General features: G+C 38.6%; 1 protein-coding gene across 2 annotated transcripts; it reads right to left on the reverse strand.

The window, feature by feature from the left end:
- Nucleotides 1-1,578: 1,578 nt before the first annotated feature.
- LOX (lysyl oxidase) lies at nt 1,579-16,585 on the reverse strand. Of its 2 annotated transcripts, XM_033853109.2 has the most exons (7): nt 15,594-16,582; nt 15,133-15,241; nt 13,678-13,815; nt 12,286-12,442; nt 8,794-8,889; nt 8,321-8,436; nt 1,579-5,181 (listed from the first exon to the last, which is right to left on the reverse strand). In XM_033853109.2, exons 1-7 carry the CDS (start codon nt 16,213-16,215, stop codon nt 5,175-5,177), a joined length of 1,245 nt encoding a protein of 414 aa, XP_033709000.1. In that variant the 5' UTR covers nt 16,216-16,582; the 3' UTR covers nt 1,579-5,174. The 2 variants fall into 2 exon arrangements, with proteins under 2 accessions (XP_033709000.1, XP_033709001.1); XM_033853110.2 differs by lacking the exon at nt 1,579-5,181 and having other exon boundaries at nt 8,317-8,436; nt 15,594-16,585.
- Nucleotides 16,586-17,277: the final 692 nt, after the last annotated feature.

The following is a 17,277-nucleotide window of genomic DNA, read 5'->3' on the forward strand; positions in this document are numbered from 1 at the left end:
ATTAGCAGTTTTGTTTTTCCCTGCCCACTGTGAGAAGTACTAAGATTTAATTGAAATTTATTTAAGCTATGCTATTATGTATAACATAATAATTTCAGTTATACAAAATGAATGAGCCATGAAGAAAATGACTGGTTCATCCTGAATGTTATAAACAATATGTAGGAGAGGAGAGATTTTAATTAGGGGTATATAAAGCTTTCAAGTTACCTAACAAATAAGAAAGATCTCTGTTTCCTTCTGAAAGAGAACATGATTTAGAAGCTGAAATAATCGTTTCCTTTGAAAGGACCCTATTTAACCATGCAGTTTTTTGGAAGCAAGGCAGGCAGTAAATTGGTGGGTTTCAGGTATTCCTATGTCCTATAGTGCAAATGCTACCTCAATCATACTTTAAGTAATTTGTAAATGATCTTATTTTTATGAATTGATAATTACTTAATATGTCATATTCCAGAGTTTTCCAAGAAGACAAAAAAGTTTAACAGGATAACAAGTGCTATTTAAAAAAAAAAAAAAAGAAGACTTGTGGCAAAATAAATTTGAGAAACACTGGCTAGCAAACTGGTTTCTTTCCTGCAGGGCTTCTCAGAATCTTTAACATGGTAATATGTATTGTGAATCGCCACCATAAAGATAACATTTCCCATAGTTATTTTACTGTGGGGTTCTTTTTGAGTAGAGTATTTGTGAAACTAGAATTCCTTAATACATGCTTTAAGTGATTTATTCAACCTATGTGTTAATTACCTACTAATATGTGGCAAGGATTAGAAATATTAATAAATGAGTAACTTAAGGCAGTCAAAGTTTCTGATAGAAGGGAAAACCTGCCTTTCCCTATCTTTGGTTAGTGAGCTAATAATAATGAACAGTGCCTGAAACAGTCAACACTGATGAGAGAAAGGTAAACATCTTTTACACTAATAACATATTTTGCCTTGAGCAGGTGAGGAAAGCAGGAGATTGGTGGTTTCCAGTGTCACTAATGTCCTGCTAATGTCAAATCTGAAAATTGCCAGACACAAGCCTACGTCTACTTTGCCTGCAAGAGCTCCTTAAAGGTGAATTGTTCGTGGGTTAATTTTTCAAATTGTCCTCCCAAAACACTTGCCCACAGTTTGGGGCCTGTTTGTCCTCTCAGGTTACCAGCTTCCAGGCTAATCTGGTACACGTTTAAATAAGGATTACTAAGATAGCAATATTTTTCTTCATATAAATAATTTGTATCTAGAGCTGGATGTGTCCCCTGGGTGTATATATGCTCTTGTATATTTCTAAGAAATGCTAATCAAAACAGAGAGTGGTTATTCTTACAATGCTTGCCCTGCATCCTTGGAAGTGGTCGGTAATGATGACAAACATTAGAATCTGTTCATGTATGATAGTTTCTTTTTAAAACGTCAGCTAGATTTTTATCCATCACAGACAAGTTTCAAGTCATGTGAGCTTGTTAAATAATTTGTTAATACAAAAGGCAATTAAGCAAAACCACCAACCATACACATGGCTTTAAGATCTTAATCTAAAGTGAAATTCATATCATTTATTTATATGTAATAATAAATGACCACTCTAGACACTTGAAATCATTTATTCAAGGCATTTTTACATAATCTTGCAATCATAGTGTAGGCATATAATAAAAGAATGTGAGAGTGTAAAGAAGAATATAAAGCCAGTGTCTGGGCATTTAAAATAAGAGCTCTTCAAAAAAGTTAAAAATGTTTTACAACTAGAATTCCTGAAAAATTTGGGAGAAACTAAAACTTCATTAAAAACATTACAATACCAAATCACATGTTACTCAGTTCATAGCAAGCAGTTATATATTAAATGTTTATATCCTGTGAGCTAAGACAACACATTTTACATTCAAGTTGAAATAATTCAGCACCATTTTGGCTAGAAGGTTAAATGAAATGCTTTAAGTGTTCAAAAGTGGCCCAGGACTTTTGGTAGCTGGGAATGAAATATGGCTATTGATTGAATATATTGATTGTGAATATGAATTCTAAACATAAAAAATATAGAAAAGGGTAATTTTTATTTATCAGTTATACTGTTAACTATCAAAACAAGCTATTTTTAAAACAAAATATCTTCTGACCATAAATTCAATATTTTAACAAATTTGGTAAAGATAAATTCTTAGTACCATGATAATTTTAGTGAACTGCATTTCCTCTACAATCTAAGTATGGGGAACGTTTATGAGTGTGATTATCTCCTATGAGGTCAAGGAGAAAAAAAATTGTTCATTATTAAAAATAATGCCTAGTGAATAATTAGATGATAGCAATTGTGAATAAAGTCATTATGTAAAAATATAAAGATTTCCTGGAAATAGGCAAGTTATGTGTTTGTATGTTATGGTACTGTTGCGAGACTGAATCCTAGCCTCAAAGGTCAAGACATCTTTAATACAGACTGTGGTCTGAATAATTATGAGGCCACTAATATGGCATGTGGAAGACTCACTAAGTTATCTTTCCATTTAGCCAACTTTTTCACAGTTCTTATTAGTTTAAAAACCAGTCTCTTTTCAGTACTCAACATTCTTTGTATCGTTTCTACTTCCTATTTAAAAGATTTTTTATTTAGAGTTTGGTAAGACTGGATTATATTTTTTATTTTATTAATGGATAAATTTTACCAGCTAATCATTATCTGTGAGTCTTGGTGGTTATTCAGAGAAGAGATTACTTGAGGTTCAAAAATATTGAGTGTTAAATCAATACTTGTGAGTTATGTGGGAGTGTTTAGGGGTGGGGAGGAATATTTATATAAGGAATAAGTGAGAATCTTTAGCCTCTTAATTGAAACTGTTTTTTTCTAAAATCAACGAAATAGTATGTGTTACATTTAAAAGGCAGACACTTCAGGGGTTGGAAACATAGTTTTAACTATTAGTAACACATACATGCATATATCTATTCATTTTTAACATTTTCTTTAATAAACTATGGTCATGAAAAACAATAGTGCTTAAAACAGAAATTCTTTTAGACATGTACTTATGATGTTAAAAATGAAATAAGCTGAACCTCATGGGTTATAATGACATTTCAAATACTTATTGAGGTTAGGGATAATCATTTTCATATCCCAATGCCTAGCATGTGAGTGCCTAGTGTATATTAGGCCTTTAAATGATGATGGATGTACAGATAGATGGAAGGCCCATGGAATGATAGTAAATACATCTTCTCATATGTATCCAAAGGCCATGATATTAGCTAGTTTTTAGTGTAGGGGTAAGAATCTTAATGAAATGACAGGTCTTAAATCTGTAGATGCCAGTCTGGCTCAGTATTAATACTGACAGTAGTTTTTGTTTTTTAAAAAGCAAGTATATTAAAATATCTCTATTAGAAAAGATTACAATTTAAAAGGATCATTCTACAGTCTTAAAACTAAAAGCAATTTAAGGCAAAGAGGTACATCAAAGAAGCTATCCCATAGCTCAGACACTAGCTCAGTGGAAGTTCTGGGTCTCTATCAAGCTGTCTGTATTGTCTCTTGGTAAGTGTGTGCCCTGGCAGATGAGGATCATGTGGCCCACTCTATCTACCCTTGATTACTGTCCATCTCTAGCCCCTCTTGCCTTGCTAGGCACTCGTTGAGTGCAGAACGGTTACTTGTAGCTGGTGTTGACATTACAGCTCTATGACATATAATACAGGGATGCCAACTCACTTTTAAATTCTACCTAATGTGTGCTGGCACTGGAAATACCTTGCTTGAGATTTTAATACTGGTTAAGGGAGGAAAATTTCTGCTTAAGCACCACTAACTTAAACGTGTAATTTGATTTCTTTCTGTAACTTTTGAATCTCAGAAAAATAGAAATTCTCCAAATTCTGTTGTGGCACATTGTTTCACAGTTTAAAATAAAATCACAGCTGTCTCATGCAACACAGTCCTTGGTTTTGCAGAAAGTTGTTGTTTCTTTCCTTATTGACCAACATCTCAAGTATATAATGCTATGTGCTTTGCTAATTTGTATTATATTTCAGACACACACAAAAAAACATGTATGACTGATTCCTGGATGACCTAGGATAATGTTCTTGTATCCATATACATTGTCATTTATTCTGGATAATTTAAAATTTTTCAGTCTTATTCTTTTTAAAGCTGATCATTTAAAAAATGTAGAAAAGTTGAAAATCCTAAGGTGTTTTTCATTAATATTTCTAAGTATTTTAGAGACAGTTGTGGTTTGGGGTACTTGTTTGAATGATTTTCATGTAAGCAAGGAAATTTTTTTGGCTAATAGTTTAATATACTTAAATGCATACTATCTCTGGATGTATTACATCTATCATCAGAATGACTTCCCATTGACACAGTTGTCCTATGTATAGCAGTCCCCAGAACAGTAATTTTAAGAATGCCAATTAAAAGGTCTCTGCCTGTAGGAAAACTAAAGAATAGAGGGGAGCATCAACAAAGGTCAGACAGGAGTTGGGCAGCTCAATTACTTAATTAATTCCAAAACAAAAGCTGACTTAAGTCAGAATGAAATTTTACACTTGACAGAAAGAAAGGAGTTTATCTACTAATTTTAAAATGTAAACATAAATTTTATATAGGGTGTAACTATCTGAATACATATATTGCCATTTCTCTGCTATATAGTAATATTTCTTGACACCAATGGTAACGTGTTTGTTCCTTCCTCAGCACCAAATGTGTCCATATCTATTTAAACAGTAGGAGCCTCATTTCTAAAGTAATCTATTCTAGGACATATATAAGCCAGTTATTATTATGGTTCACTAAAGTTTCAGAACTTTAGAAAATTCTCAGTTTAAAATAATTTTGACTCATTCATTGAAATATTTTTTTTCGTTTTGCACTATAATTTCAGAAGGAGCATAAGAAATTTGGATTTCTTTGAAAGAGCCAAGTGTGCAATTACAGACTTGAAACACTGCGTTAATTCACAAAGTAATGTGAATGATAATATTAAAAATTTCCAAAATAATGCCGATTTAAATGTTCAAAATCCAGTTATGTGCTTTGTTACAAAACAGTCCAAACAAAAATTCCTTTGTTGTTTTCTGTTCTCTCTTTCAAAATACATGAATCCTACTGAAGTTAATCTATTTTTTCCCACTTCAGAACACCAGGTACTGATTTATCCATTGGAAGTTTTGGCTTGCTTTCTAATACCTAGATTAAGAAAACAAAATAAGACAAGTTATTAACCTGATAATACTCTGAATGAGTATAGTAGACAAGTTTAAAGTCACCTTTTTAAAATATGTGTCTGTGTATACAGATAGATGGATAGATAGATAGCAATTTCCCTCAACCAAAGGGATAGTCACCTTCTGAAATTATCCATTAATACATTATTTTAATACTGATTTGAAGAAAGTGACTATGTCAGTAGCAGAAAGTGTATGCCTGATACCTACAAACTTGATCTTTAGAGTTAAAAGAAACATCCTCTGAAACAATCAAGGCTAAAGCAGGATTTATAGGAACAGCAGCCCTGGCCCGGTGAGTTCACTCCTTGCAGCAAGTGTGGCATGTCCACTAAGAAGCAGGTTCATGACCTCTGCACTGTCCTGCATTAGTCCTTTCCCAGCATGGTTCTGGATGTAGAATGTTACATTAACAGGCCGAGACTGGGTCAAAGCCAATAAACCTAATATTGTATTTATACTGTGATCATAGATCCCCACATAAATGAAATAAGAATCACTTAGTCCAAATCATAAACCATCAGTTTCCAAATAGTCATTTCTATGAAAAAAGAACTTAATCATGGTATCTTAGAATTGAACTGGGCCACAGAGTTACCTGGTTCATACGTTGGATTTACAGTGAGGAAGATGAGGGAGATAGGACACATCAAAGGCAGACACTTTCTTACTGGGTGGTTTTTACACACCAATAGAATGCTCTCAAATATTTGATTAGCATGAAAAACAATCGGTGAACTAAGAGGTGATGTGTCTTTAAGAGTTAAAAAAAAGTACAATAACGTTACCAACGGAATCACACGCACTTGCTTACAGAGCCATGGACTGACCACATGGCTTTAGGCAAGATACACACCTTGCTCAAGAAACTTCAAAGACTCCCCGTGGCCACCAGGATGAAGTTCAAACATTTTAGCTTGCTCTTCAGTGCTCACTTTGATCTGGTCCCAAATTTTCCATTCTTTTTGCCCATGAAACTTATGCCTTAGCCAGACTAGAAGACTTGCTTTTCCAAACATGCCCTGCAATTTCTTCTTGCCATGCAGTTGCAGGTGATGTTGACTCCTCCCAGCATGCCCTTCCTTAACTCTCTCCAGTGCAGTCCTCCTCAGCCCTCAAGGCCCAATTCAAATGCTGTCCTAAAGCCACTCCTGAATCTCAGCCAGAGAAAATTTCGCCTTCCTCTGAACTCTGATCCCTACCAAGGGAGGCGAAAGTGAAAGTCAAAATATAAGAGGTGAGCATCATTCTAAAGGTGAGGGTTTCTTTCGCAAGTCAAGGTTTCTGTACTTCTCCCATTATTTTCCACTCGTAGAGAAGTATGAGCTCGTTATTTTATTATAAATCACTACCTATGGGTCCTTTCATTTTTTCATATTTTCATCTGATCAATATTGCTCATTAAAATTTTACATCAACCACTCTTGCAATTTAGTCAGTGACAAGTGGCTAAAAAAAAGAGAAAGAAACTATGCTGGAACAAAATAACAAGTTTTATTTGTTCTAAATATCTAGCAATACCCAATTCAATGGATTCTACTGATGACAAGCAAGACACCTTCTATACAACAACAGAATCACCTCACCAGACCTTTTCCTCATGGGAGGGCAGCAGTTGTCCCTGAGAGTCACTTAGCTTATTGTAGCAGAGATCATCCTGTTTTGACTGCATTTTATTTTACCCCCCACCATGGAATTTTCATCTTGTATCAAAAATGAAAGTGCCAATGAATACATAATGAGTGAATAAATTAAGGAATTATAAAAATTAAGGGAAATTAATCCACTTATTTTAAATTATTTTACTTTAAGTTCCTCCTCTTCTGGGGATTTTCAGTTATACGGTGATCAGCTCCACACAATATGGGCCATAAACAGCCAGGTTTTCTGTATTTTGGGCATGTTCAGAAGAATATACTTGATAATCTTCTTTCAGTGCTACACCTTTGCTGTCATAGACTACATCTGTCTCTAATGCTATGATGACACTTAAAAAGCACAGGCTTTGCTTCTCTATGGAAATAAGGAAAAGGCTCCCCTCCAAGATGAATGTAGCCCAATGCACTTTAAGCTCCACCTTCCTCCTGGCTAGGATCCCCAGTAGTGGGCAAAATATGCACAACCAGATAGGTTTATCTGTACTTTGGAAAGCCCACCAACTACAGGTTCATCTGCAGCAACCACTTGGTTTGTGTAGCAGGGAGAAATTTCTATAAATTTTAAGTTTCTAGTGTAGCTCTGTTAGACACCTTTCTGCATGATCCATAGGCACTCTTACATCACAGCAAAGCTGACATGTGTTCAGTATCACTCTAATGGTGTTCTTGTGTTGGGAAGGTATCACTCCCAGGTGGCATATGTAGTTAGAATCTATAACCCAGCATCACTAGAGCAGGCAGTGCTTAAGGGGTCAAGGTGGGACAGAGAGACAAGAACGCAAAACTACCCTTTAATTACTCTCATCAAAGCACCACACCTGTAATATTTACATGCTGGGATTCCTTCTAAGATTTCATTCAAGGAAGGGTTTCAGGACTAGGAAAATTATGAAGGCACCTCCATACAAGCCTCCTTTTGCAGGGTATTTCCCTATTACTTGTGTTTGTAGAACTCAAATATGTGAAATCTTGATTTCTACAGAACAGGTGGTCTGACCTCTTCAGCTGCTTGCTTTAAGACAGTCACTTTCAAAGTGTACTTTGAAGAACTCTAGGAATTTCTTCAGGGCTCCTTCATGGACTATGGGGAAGAGGCGGGAAACCCAACTCTCTGGGCTCCCACAAGGTTATCCACACTGCATATTGCATATTTTACAGATTCAGCTGCCATAGACTTTGAGGGTAAACAATGTGCTCTGTGTCTTGTCTTAAAAGCTAAGTTTCAGGGTGATAAAAACCTGAGTACATCCCCTTCTCCATTCTCTAGCATTATCAAAAAAAGATCAGCTCTAATTATGTTATAGTACAGAAGCTACCGTTTTCTACCTTTGGTCTATTTTACAAGGAAGCTGCAGTAGTAGTGAAAACAAATGTGTATAATGCCTATCAATGAACTAAAACTCATTGTCAGGAGAATTACTTAGCTAGGCAAATAGGACTCACGGTGAAATTGTGCAGCCCGAGGCATATGCATGATGTCCTGTGTAGCGAATTTCACAGCGGACGACATTGTTGGTATAGTCTGACTCAGGAACCAGGTAGCTGGGGTTCACACTGACCTAGGCAACATAAACATCATCTGTGTTTCAGATTTTATTAGCAGTGTTTACTGGTTAATTTCTTCCTATTTTCACAGGGCTAGAACAGAGGCAATGTGCTCCAACTAAATCAAGCAGGGAGGGGGTGTAAGTTAGGCACATGGTTCAACTCTGGAGAAGTTATCGAAAGAGGCTGTATATTTTTCCCTAAGTTCTTTCAAATAAGAATTTTTAAAATATATCTAGGTTGGTTTAGAAGTACTTCTGGAAGATGTATAATTGCTTGAAGGACCGTGATTATTTAACATTGGAATCCAGAGAAGAGGCCCATGAGTTGCAACTGAAGTAAATTATGGGTACATATTCAAAGTTCTCTACCTTTAGAATATAGTTTCCAGGTTTTACATCTGTAATATCAATCCACTGGCAGTCTATGTCTGCATTATAGGTATCATAGCAGCCAGGACTCAGCCCCTGAAACAAATAAAATTCAAAAATTAAAAAGATGGTATATGGCTAGAATGTGCTAAAGAATATGCTTATTATTTGCAAATTAAATTTTAAGTTAGTACTTACAAGAGTTTGACATAAAACTATACTTATATTGCATCTCCTTTGAGAAGTATATATTACTCAGCCTTATAGCACCTCCAGCTAAAAAAAATACAGGACTAATATAAGTAGTAGTACATCTCGCTTCTTAAAATTGTCATAAATCACTAGTGATAAATACAATCTTAAGTGACAAAATAGGCCTCTACCAAAATTCTTGAATATTACCAGTTCAGGAATAAAGGCCATGTAATAATCAACTTGACTCAAATGTCTTGTCATCAGTGGAACTCTCCAATTTCTCTTCTTGGAAATTACCTTCCTATACTCTGAATATCCAAGATACTCTGTGTATAGATTTTATGGTATTTATCCTTCTCTCCTCTATATTAAAGTCATACTATATAAGAATATATCTAACTAGAGATTGTAAGCTCCCCAAGGGCAGAGTCATATTGCATTTTTGAATAGTTAACACTTATGAACTATGTATTATATGCCAGGATCAATTAAACATGTTAAATATATAAATTTAATTCTCACAACTACATGAGTCAGGAGGTAGTATTAACCCATTTTACAAATAAAGAAACTGAGGCACTATAAGGTCAAACAGCTCACACAAGAATATACAGCTAGTTAATGGCTGAGCTGGTTTTGAGTTTAGGCATTTGGGGTCCAGGGTCCCTGATTGTAACCACCACACTATGTTCTTTTTCACATCATCACTGAATATTTTGTTGTATTAAAGGGATGATTGCTACATCAACTCTACTTGCAAAGATAGTCACTTCAATAAGTAAATGAGTGCCTTCTACAGGCTGAGAAGAGAAAAACACCACTAAGATATGGTCCTTGCTCTCCAGAAAGTTATAGCCTGGTGAAATTTGCTCAAATTGGAGTCTATAGGTATATTCTTGATTCCACTAGTTCTTCATCAGATGTTTTAACTGTTGTATTTGCATTCTAATACTAATCAAAATGAATTAAAAAGTATAGGCTAGAATCATTTAAACTCAATACCACGATTTAATTTCAGCAACCACAATTGTTTGGTGCTTAAGATCACCTTGGTCACCAGAGAGATGGCAGAATCATCTAAAGCATGTTCTACTAGTGCTGGTTTGCCTGTGGTTTGATTTGGGAAGAATGGGGGAGAACTGTGCTCTCATACAGCACACAGTAGTACAGATAGGCCAAACTCAAAGAGTACCTGTGCCACAGCAGTGAGAACCATTTTCCCACTTTGGTCCATACCAACTTGTGCTCATTCGTTAACCTTATGTTGAGTAGTCAATATATTATGAAGAATTTTCTGTTTCTGATTTCCAGCACATAATTCTGATTCTGGCACATAATATATATTCAGTAAGTGTTAGCTATTATTGTTGCTACTACTACTACTACTACTACTACCACCACCACCACCACCACCTTCATGGCACTGTAAGGGATTCACTGGATTAGATACCCATTTAAGACTGGTTTAAATAATGCTACAATGCTTATCTTACCTTTAAGTGAACAAAAGAACTTTAAAGAATGCTGAAATTGCCACTCTACCTTACTCAAGTGGCAGAATTTAAGTATAAGCTTTGATTATTTGAACTGGCAAACAAAAAAGGAGTTTTTCAGGGCAGTAAACAAACAGGCATTTCCTGTATTCACACTTTAAAAACTTTTAAAAAAATGTAGAACCTTAGCCAAGCCTATATAGATTAACGATTTGGTTTTAGCAAAACATAACTGTTTGTTACATAAATTAATGAGGTTAATGTAACTTTCTAGTTTCGTATATATTTAATATGTAAATTTGTTATCTAAGAACTTATATGAAAGTATAAATATAAAGAAGTCCTATCTAGTATTACTTTTGGATACATTTAAAAACTTTATAATACAACTAATCTAAGTCAATACTGGGACTTTGTGAGAATTTTTTTTTCCCTTTAAATGAAGCCCATGTTCAAGAAACACCAGTCTAGTGAAAAACACAAATACATTAGTCATTTGTAGTGTAAGACCTAGTGAATAATGGTTAAATAGGACACAAACGGAGGATAATTAACAAGAAAGCTACCTAGCTGATTCACTTCATTATAAACAGAAACGAACACACCATTGTAAAGCAATTATACTCCAATAAAGATATTAAAAAAAAAAAAGGAAGCTACCACATAAAAAGAAGTAGGGTCACCCCCCACGGAACTGGGGGACTCACATGCTATAAATACCTATAGTCTTAGATTCAAATATTTCAGCAGTGAGCTGTCCAGAGTGCCTCTTTTTCTAAAGGAAGAAAATAAACTCCAGGTCCACTGCACAGGTGGGTGCTGTGGGACTTAGAGATCACTGAGTGAAAAGGGGACCTCTATATACACATATGTGTAATGTGTGGGTAGGTTACATCTCTTTTGCTTAAAGGGTAAGTCCTGCCCCAGGGCGAGAGGAATTGAACCCTTACCCCTCCAATTGCTATGATGTTCTAAGCTGAGGGAAAGAAGCAACGATAACATTTAGGTCACCAGAAAGCTTCCTGCCACAGCCCTGGAATTTGCTTCCCAAGATGCCAGCTGCTGATCCTTTTGTGCCCTGAGTTATGTACATTCACTACTTCCTGCCAAGATTTCCGCTGGAGTAAAATTATAATGTCCTTTTACAAATTAGGGTTTCTTATGGAAATACTGGCACAGCTTTTAAATGACACACATTTTCCCATTATAAGACATACAAACTGCTTAGGACAGCACTCTTTTTAAAAATCCATCCAAAGGACATCTGACATCAATTATACTGTAGGTTTAAATATATATGCATGGAGAAAGAAACTGTGTCCTCTGCTCTTCTTCATATGATTAAAAGAGACATTTTTAAAAGTACTTTTTAAGAAACTTATTTTCTGGCCTTTTGCTAATCCCAATCACCATTCTATTTTTAGTTTAATAGGTAGAGGGAGGAATAGTTTTGCAGGTGACAAAACAGATATCTTTTCTACAATTGCTTACCAATCAAGTTAAAGAATACAGAATGAGTGCAGAAACTGGAAACCATTAGGATTTTTTCAGATAATAAACTACTGCTTTTCACTGTAGAACATAACAGGTAGGCACATTGACTTTCTGTGATGATGAAATACTTTAAAAGTAATTTGGATCATCAAGCCATCCCTTTCCTTTTCCCAATAATTTACCATATGGACTAGATGACCCCCTAAATAAAATAGTTTTTTCTTTTAAAAAGACAGCCTGCAGGAAAGAAAATAGAAGACTGTTTTCTCTCTGAAGCCTGTGGGTTCTTGATTCCAGGTTGCCACCCTACCTGTGTGTGTGCAGTACATGCAAACCGCCTATGGTAGCCGTAGTCACAGGATGTGTCCTCAAGACAGAAACTTGCTTTGTGGCCTTCAGCCACTCTCCTCTGGGTGCTGGCATCAAGCAGGTCATAGTGGCTGAATTCATCCATGCTGTGGTAATGTCTAATGTCCCACACAACACAGAGACAGTGGTCAGTAACATACAGAGAAAGCAACGAGGATTCTAGATGACATCCCCACTGCTTCCTGCACTTGTTTTCACATCAAAATTGAGATCAAGTTGATCTTCTTAAAGGTAGATTCATGCTAGATTTTTTTTCCAGGACAAAAATCTATCAAAATTATAAGGCTTTAACTTTGCTACTAGGAAAAAAAGACCTACTTTGAGTATGTTGCTTTTCTATTTCACTCTGTTTTATATTTGAATATTAAATAGAGATAGTAAATTATCTTTGTTTAAGTGAAACTTGCCATATGTTATCTAGTATATCTCCTTTGGCTGCCACTACCGATGCTTCATTCCAAAATAGAAGAGCACTTGTCTCTTGGGAGGTTTCTGTGAAATTTTCAAAAAATGTGTTCTCACACATTTAAAATCCTTACTAAAATGCAAAGGAGAAATAAAGACATGTTTTATCCACCATTATTATTTAACTAGTATAAACTTGTATTTAGAAATAATTCTATTTTATCAGCAAATTAGGTGCTCACATCTATTTTCCTCCTTTCATTAAAGTGAAGGTGCTGAGCTGTTCATCTTCTCACATAAGGAAAGAACAAGAAGAAATGGCTTGAACTATAGAAAGTTTAAGGGCACAAAACAGGATTTCCTGGCAGTAAACACCTAGGCAAGTTACCAAGTCAAACTATAGAATTACCTTATGTGAAAATATTTAAATTTAGGATAAAACAAGCAACTACCTTTTGCTTGGGTTTGATACAGGCCTTTTAAAAGATTGAGGTAGGCCCTTCTCAGTTCATGGAGTAAGTCATCTACATCTTTCTTTGAGAACAGTATCTGAATCCTTTTCATAATGTGTGATCTTTATTAAATGCTATGAAATGCTAACTAATTGTAGATGATCTTGACTGTAATAGGCTTTTTTAGAACTCTTACCTGTAGTATACTGGGATAAAATTCTAGTGAAGCTAATTGCTGTATCCTATCAACAGTTTTAATAAGCTGGGCTTAGAGTTTCCAGTTTAAAAGATAACAGGATATAGTAGTTGATGTATTATTTTAAAGATAGATTTCCTTGATTATGTCAAATCACACAGAGAAATTCTAAATGTAAATAACAGCAATTTTCTCTCTTTGTGTAAGAATTTGTCATATCAAGAATCACCTGTAAAATGAAAAAGCAACTCAAAAGTACCCAAGAGGCCTATCCACTTACTGGTGACAACTGTGCCATTCCCAGGAATATCTCGGTCGGCTTGGTAAGAAATCTGATGTCCCTTGGTTTTTCACTCTTTGGGGAAATCTTAGCAGCACCCTGTGATCATAATCTCTGACATCTGCCCTGTATGCTGAGCTGTGATTTTGAAAAAAGAAACATTATTATTTTCACAGAATATTAACTAAAGACAAAATTATAAGCAAAACCTTTCCATTTTATAATGGTCACTACCCTCTTCCCCCAACTAGGCTATCAGTTCCAAGAGACCAGGGCATTTTGCATACATTTTTTTCTTAAACAGTTAACTAAGATGTAAAGTGGGGAAGTAACTCTAATAAAAGAGTATTCCCAGATTAGATAAATAATTTAGTAACTATCTTTAAAACAACGGCATTACTGTAGTAATATAGGGAGTGCAATGGTGTGTGGTGCAAGACTCTAGAATGAAGATGATGAGCTTGGATTTCTTCTTTTAGCTGGACAGTTATAAAGGAAGTGGAAGAAATTTACAAAATAAATTTTTTCTTATTTATTTTGTGTGAATATATATATTTAAAAACTATTGATGACCTTATTTTACATTAAAAAAATTTTTTATGCATCTTATCAAATCATCTTTTGCTCCCTCTGCTGGTTTCCCAGCAGCAAACTCAGGGAATTCCATTCCCCAAATTGCTAAGATTTTATTTTAGGACTAATGCAAAAACAAAGCTCTTGCTCATGCTCTTATTCTGGCTGAAGTAATACCAAAATAACTAAGTTAATTGTGGCTTCAAATAAAAGAAGAAAACTATGACACCCAATAAGGGGTGCGTACTGGCAAAGTGGCTTCCAAACTTTTAAAGGGGTATTAACAAGCTCTTCCATTACAGTATTTTTTCCACGTTATAGTTTAATAAAACCTTATTGGAAACAGTTGGCTCCAGAGTTTAAGGATCTTGGAAAAAGAATAGGAGACACACACACACACACACACACACACACACACACACACACACACTCTCTCTCTCTCTCTCTCTCTCTCTCTCTCTCTCTCTCTCTCTCTCTCTCTCCCTCTCTCTCCCTCTCTCCCTCTCTCTCTCTCTCTCTCTCTCTCTCTCTCCCCCTCTCTCTCTCTCTCTCTCTCTCTCCCTCTCTCTCCCTCTCTCCCTCTCTCTCTCTCTCTCTCTCTCTCTCTCTCTCTCTCTCTCTCTCTCTCTCTCTCTCTCTCTCTCTCTCTCTCTCTCCAGGATAGGGTTTGTTTCATCTCCCTGACTTGTGCCACAGTTTGAAAGTCAGAACCCACAGAAATCTTCAAAATTTTAACTCTCCATCCAGGTCAGCATGCCCAGGAGAACACGTTCCACTTCCCAACTCCTCTCTGCACGGAACAAGAGTGGTCAGAACCAGGCACTTGGGCAGCACCCCCGGAACCAAGACGGAGGAGCTGGGCCGAGGAGATACAGCTGGTACCTGGCCAAGCAGTTTTCCTCCGCAGCGCATCTCAGGTTGTACATGGCCGTCTTCTGCACGTACGTGGACGCCTGGATGTAGTAGGGGTCGGGCACCAGGTCCGGAAGACCTAAACGTCAGCCAGGCGATAGGCAAAACAGTGAGACAACTCCGCGGCCCTCACCCTGGCTCCGGGTCCCTCCATGTCCCTTACTCCTCACCCTTCACCCAGCCGGACTGCGGTTGTAGGGCTGCGGCTAGCAGAAGAATGGGGACGCCGAGGGCTGCAAAGCAATGTGGAAAGAAAGCAGGAGGGGCCAAGCGCGCGGTTTGCAGCAGATTCCAGGGCTGCCTCTGCAGGAGCAGGGGGAGGGATGGGATCTGCATGGACTGAGGCCTGCCGCGCCCAGGCAGCCACGTCGGGGAGCCACAGAGTTGGGGAAAGGGTGCGCGGGTGTTTCCGGGGACTTGGGGGTGCTTACCATACTGGAAGTAGCCGGTGCCATATCCGGGCCGGTACCTGCTCCCAGGCCTGGGCCTTTCGTATGTGTCGTAGTAGTTGTAATAGGGGTTGTCGTCGGTGTACTTGTAGGGGTTGTACGGGTCGTCGCCCACCATGCCGTCCACGTCCACGCGGTTGGGCGGCCGCAGGTTACTGAGCGCCGGGAGCTCTCCTGGCGCCGTCTGGTTACCGGTGCGCGGGGCCCCAGACATTGAGTAGCCAGCTTGGAACCAGTGGCGGGCGGCGGGCCTGGGGCGGCCAGCTGCGGCTCCAGACGAGCCGGCCGTCCGCGCCCGCGCCGCCACCGTGCGGTTGTTGCGGAGCAGCAAGATTGGCGTGCGCAGCTGCGGGGCGGTGGCGTTGGCGGCGCCCGGGGCGGTGGCGCCCGGGTCTCGCCGGCGCTGTGGCTGGTACTGCGAGCCCAGGCTCAGCAAGCTGAACACCTGCCCGTTGTTCTCCCATTGGATCTTCTGGCGCCAGGCGCCCGGAGCCGCCGGCTGCTCGCGAGGCGGCTGCTGGTGGCCGGCGGCCGGCGGGGCGCAGCGCACGAGTGCGCAGAGCTGCAGCGGCCCGAGCAGGAGTGCGGTCCAGGCGTAGCGCATCGCTCCCTTTGCTGGATTGTCCCCGCTCCGGGAGGACGTAGCTCGGAGAAAAAAAAAAAAGAAAGACGGGGCTCAAATCACGAGAGGGAGGGAGAAATCTTCAACTAGGGAGGCGGACTGGGCTCGCGTCTATCTCAGTCCCCACCAAGCAGTGCCAAGGATGGGCTGCAGACCCTCTCCAGTAAAGGCGGCTGCTGGGACGTGGCACTCGCCTCTCTCCTCTTTCTCAGTCCTTCTGGAAGGCGACGGGGAGCGGCGTGGCGGCCCCGGCGAACGGGCAGTGTCTGGAGTGAAGGAAGGAGGAGAGATTTTAAACTTTCTGGCACATTTGCAAAGTTACACAAGCCGTTCTGGCCCGGCCGCCCCTCCGCTATTTGTTCACGTAATGTGATTGGAAACGTGCAAGGCGGACAGCTCCTCGCCTCTGCCCCTCCCTCCCCTCCCCGTCTTGTCCTCCTCCCCCCAGACACGTTGCACAGGGAGCGTTAAGGGGAAAGAACAAAACGGAACACACATCCTGAGACACACTCTTAATCTGGGGCGAACATGCAGGAATTTCAAAAGACTCAGACAGGCAAAGCCAGCCAGGCCATGGGGCGACGCCAAAATATGCACGAAGAAAAATGCTATTAGGTCACCAGCCCTGCAGAGGCGGGAAGTCGGGAGGTGGGGAGGGTGCTGGGGGCGAGAGTCGGGGATGGGGGGAGGGGGGAGGGGGAAAGTGGGCGGAGGAACGATTGTGACTAACTTATCCATAAGGAGTTAACCAGACAAATTTCCACACTCCTCGCTTTTATGGGAAGCGCCTTCAGCAAATAAACCCCAAGATATCAAATTTTGTTTTTCTGTGTGTAGGTAATATGAGAAATGGGTTACAAATTTATTTCCTCCAGTGAATATTTTAATAACCAAAAGTAAAATTTTACAGGGAACAAAGCCAGCTAACGCTGAAGTGATGAATAAACCTGTCTCTTTCAAAATGCAGGCCTGAATTGTACTTTAAGTGGAAGTGAAGAACCATCTTTCATTTCCACAGTGTCTCTCAGGAAGTTTCAGTAAAGG

Source organism: Tursiops truncatus, chromosome 3 (assembly GCF_011762595.2).
Source record: "Tursiops truncatus isolate mTurTru1 chromosome 3, mTurTru1.mat.Y, whole genome shotgun sequence".
NCBI lineage: Eukaryota > Metazoa > Chordata > Mammalia > Artiodactyla > Delphinidae > Tursiops > Tursiops truncatus.

Excerpts from the sequence above, each read along its gene's own strand:
- LOX (XM_033853109.2), bottom strand. The coding sequence starts at position 16,215 with ATGCGCTACGCCTGGACCGCACTCCTGCTCGGGCCGCTGCAGCTCTGC. Across the intron at positions 15,242-15,593 it reads CACCGGCTACTTCCAGTATG|GTCTTCCGGACCTGGTGCCC; the intron begins GTAAGCACCCCC and ends GCTGACGTTTAG. Across the intron at positions 13,816-15,132 it reads GAGGAAAACTGCTTGGCCAG|CTCAGCATACAGGGCAGATG; the intron begins GTACCAGCTGTA and ends TCAAAATCACAG.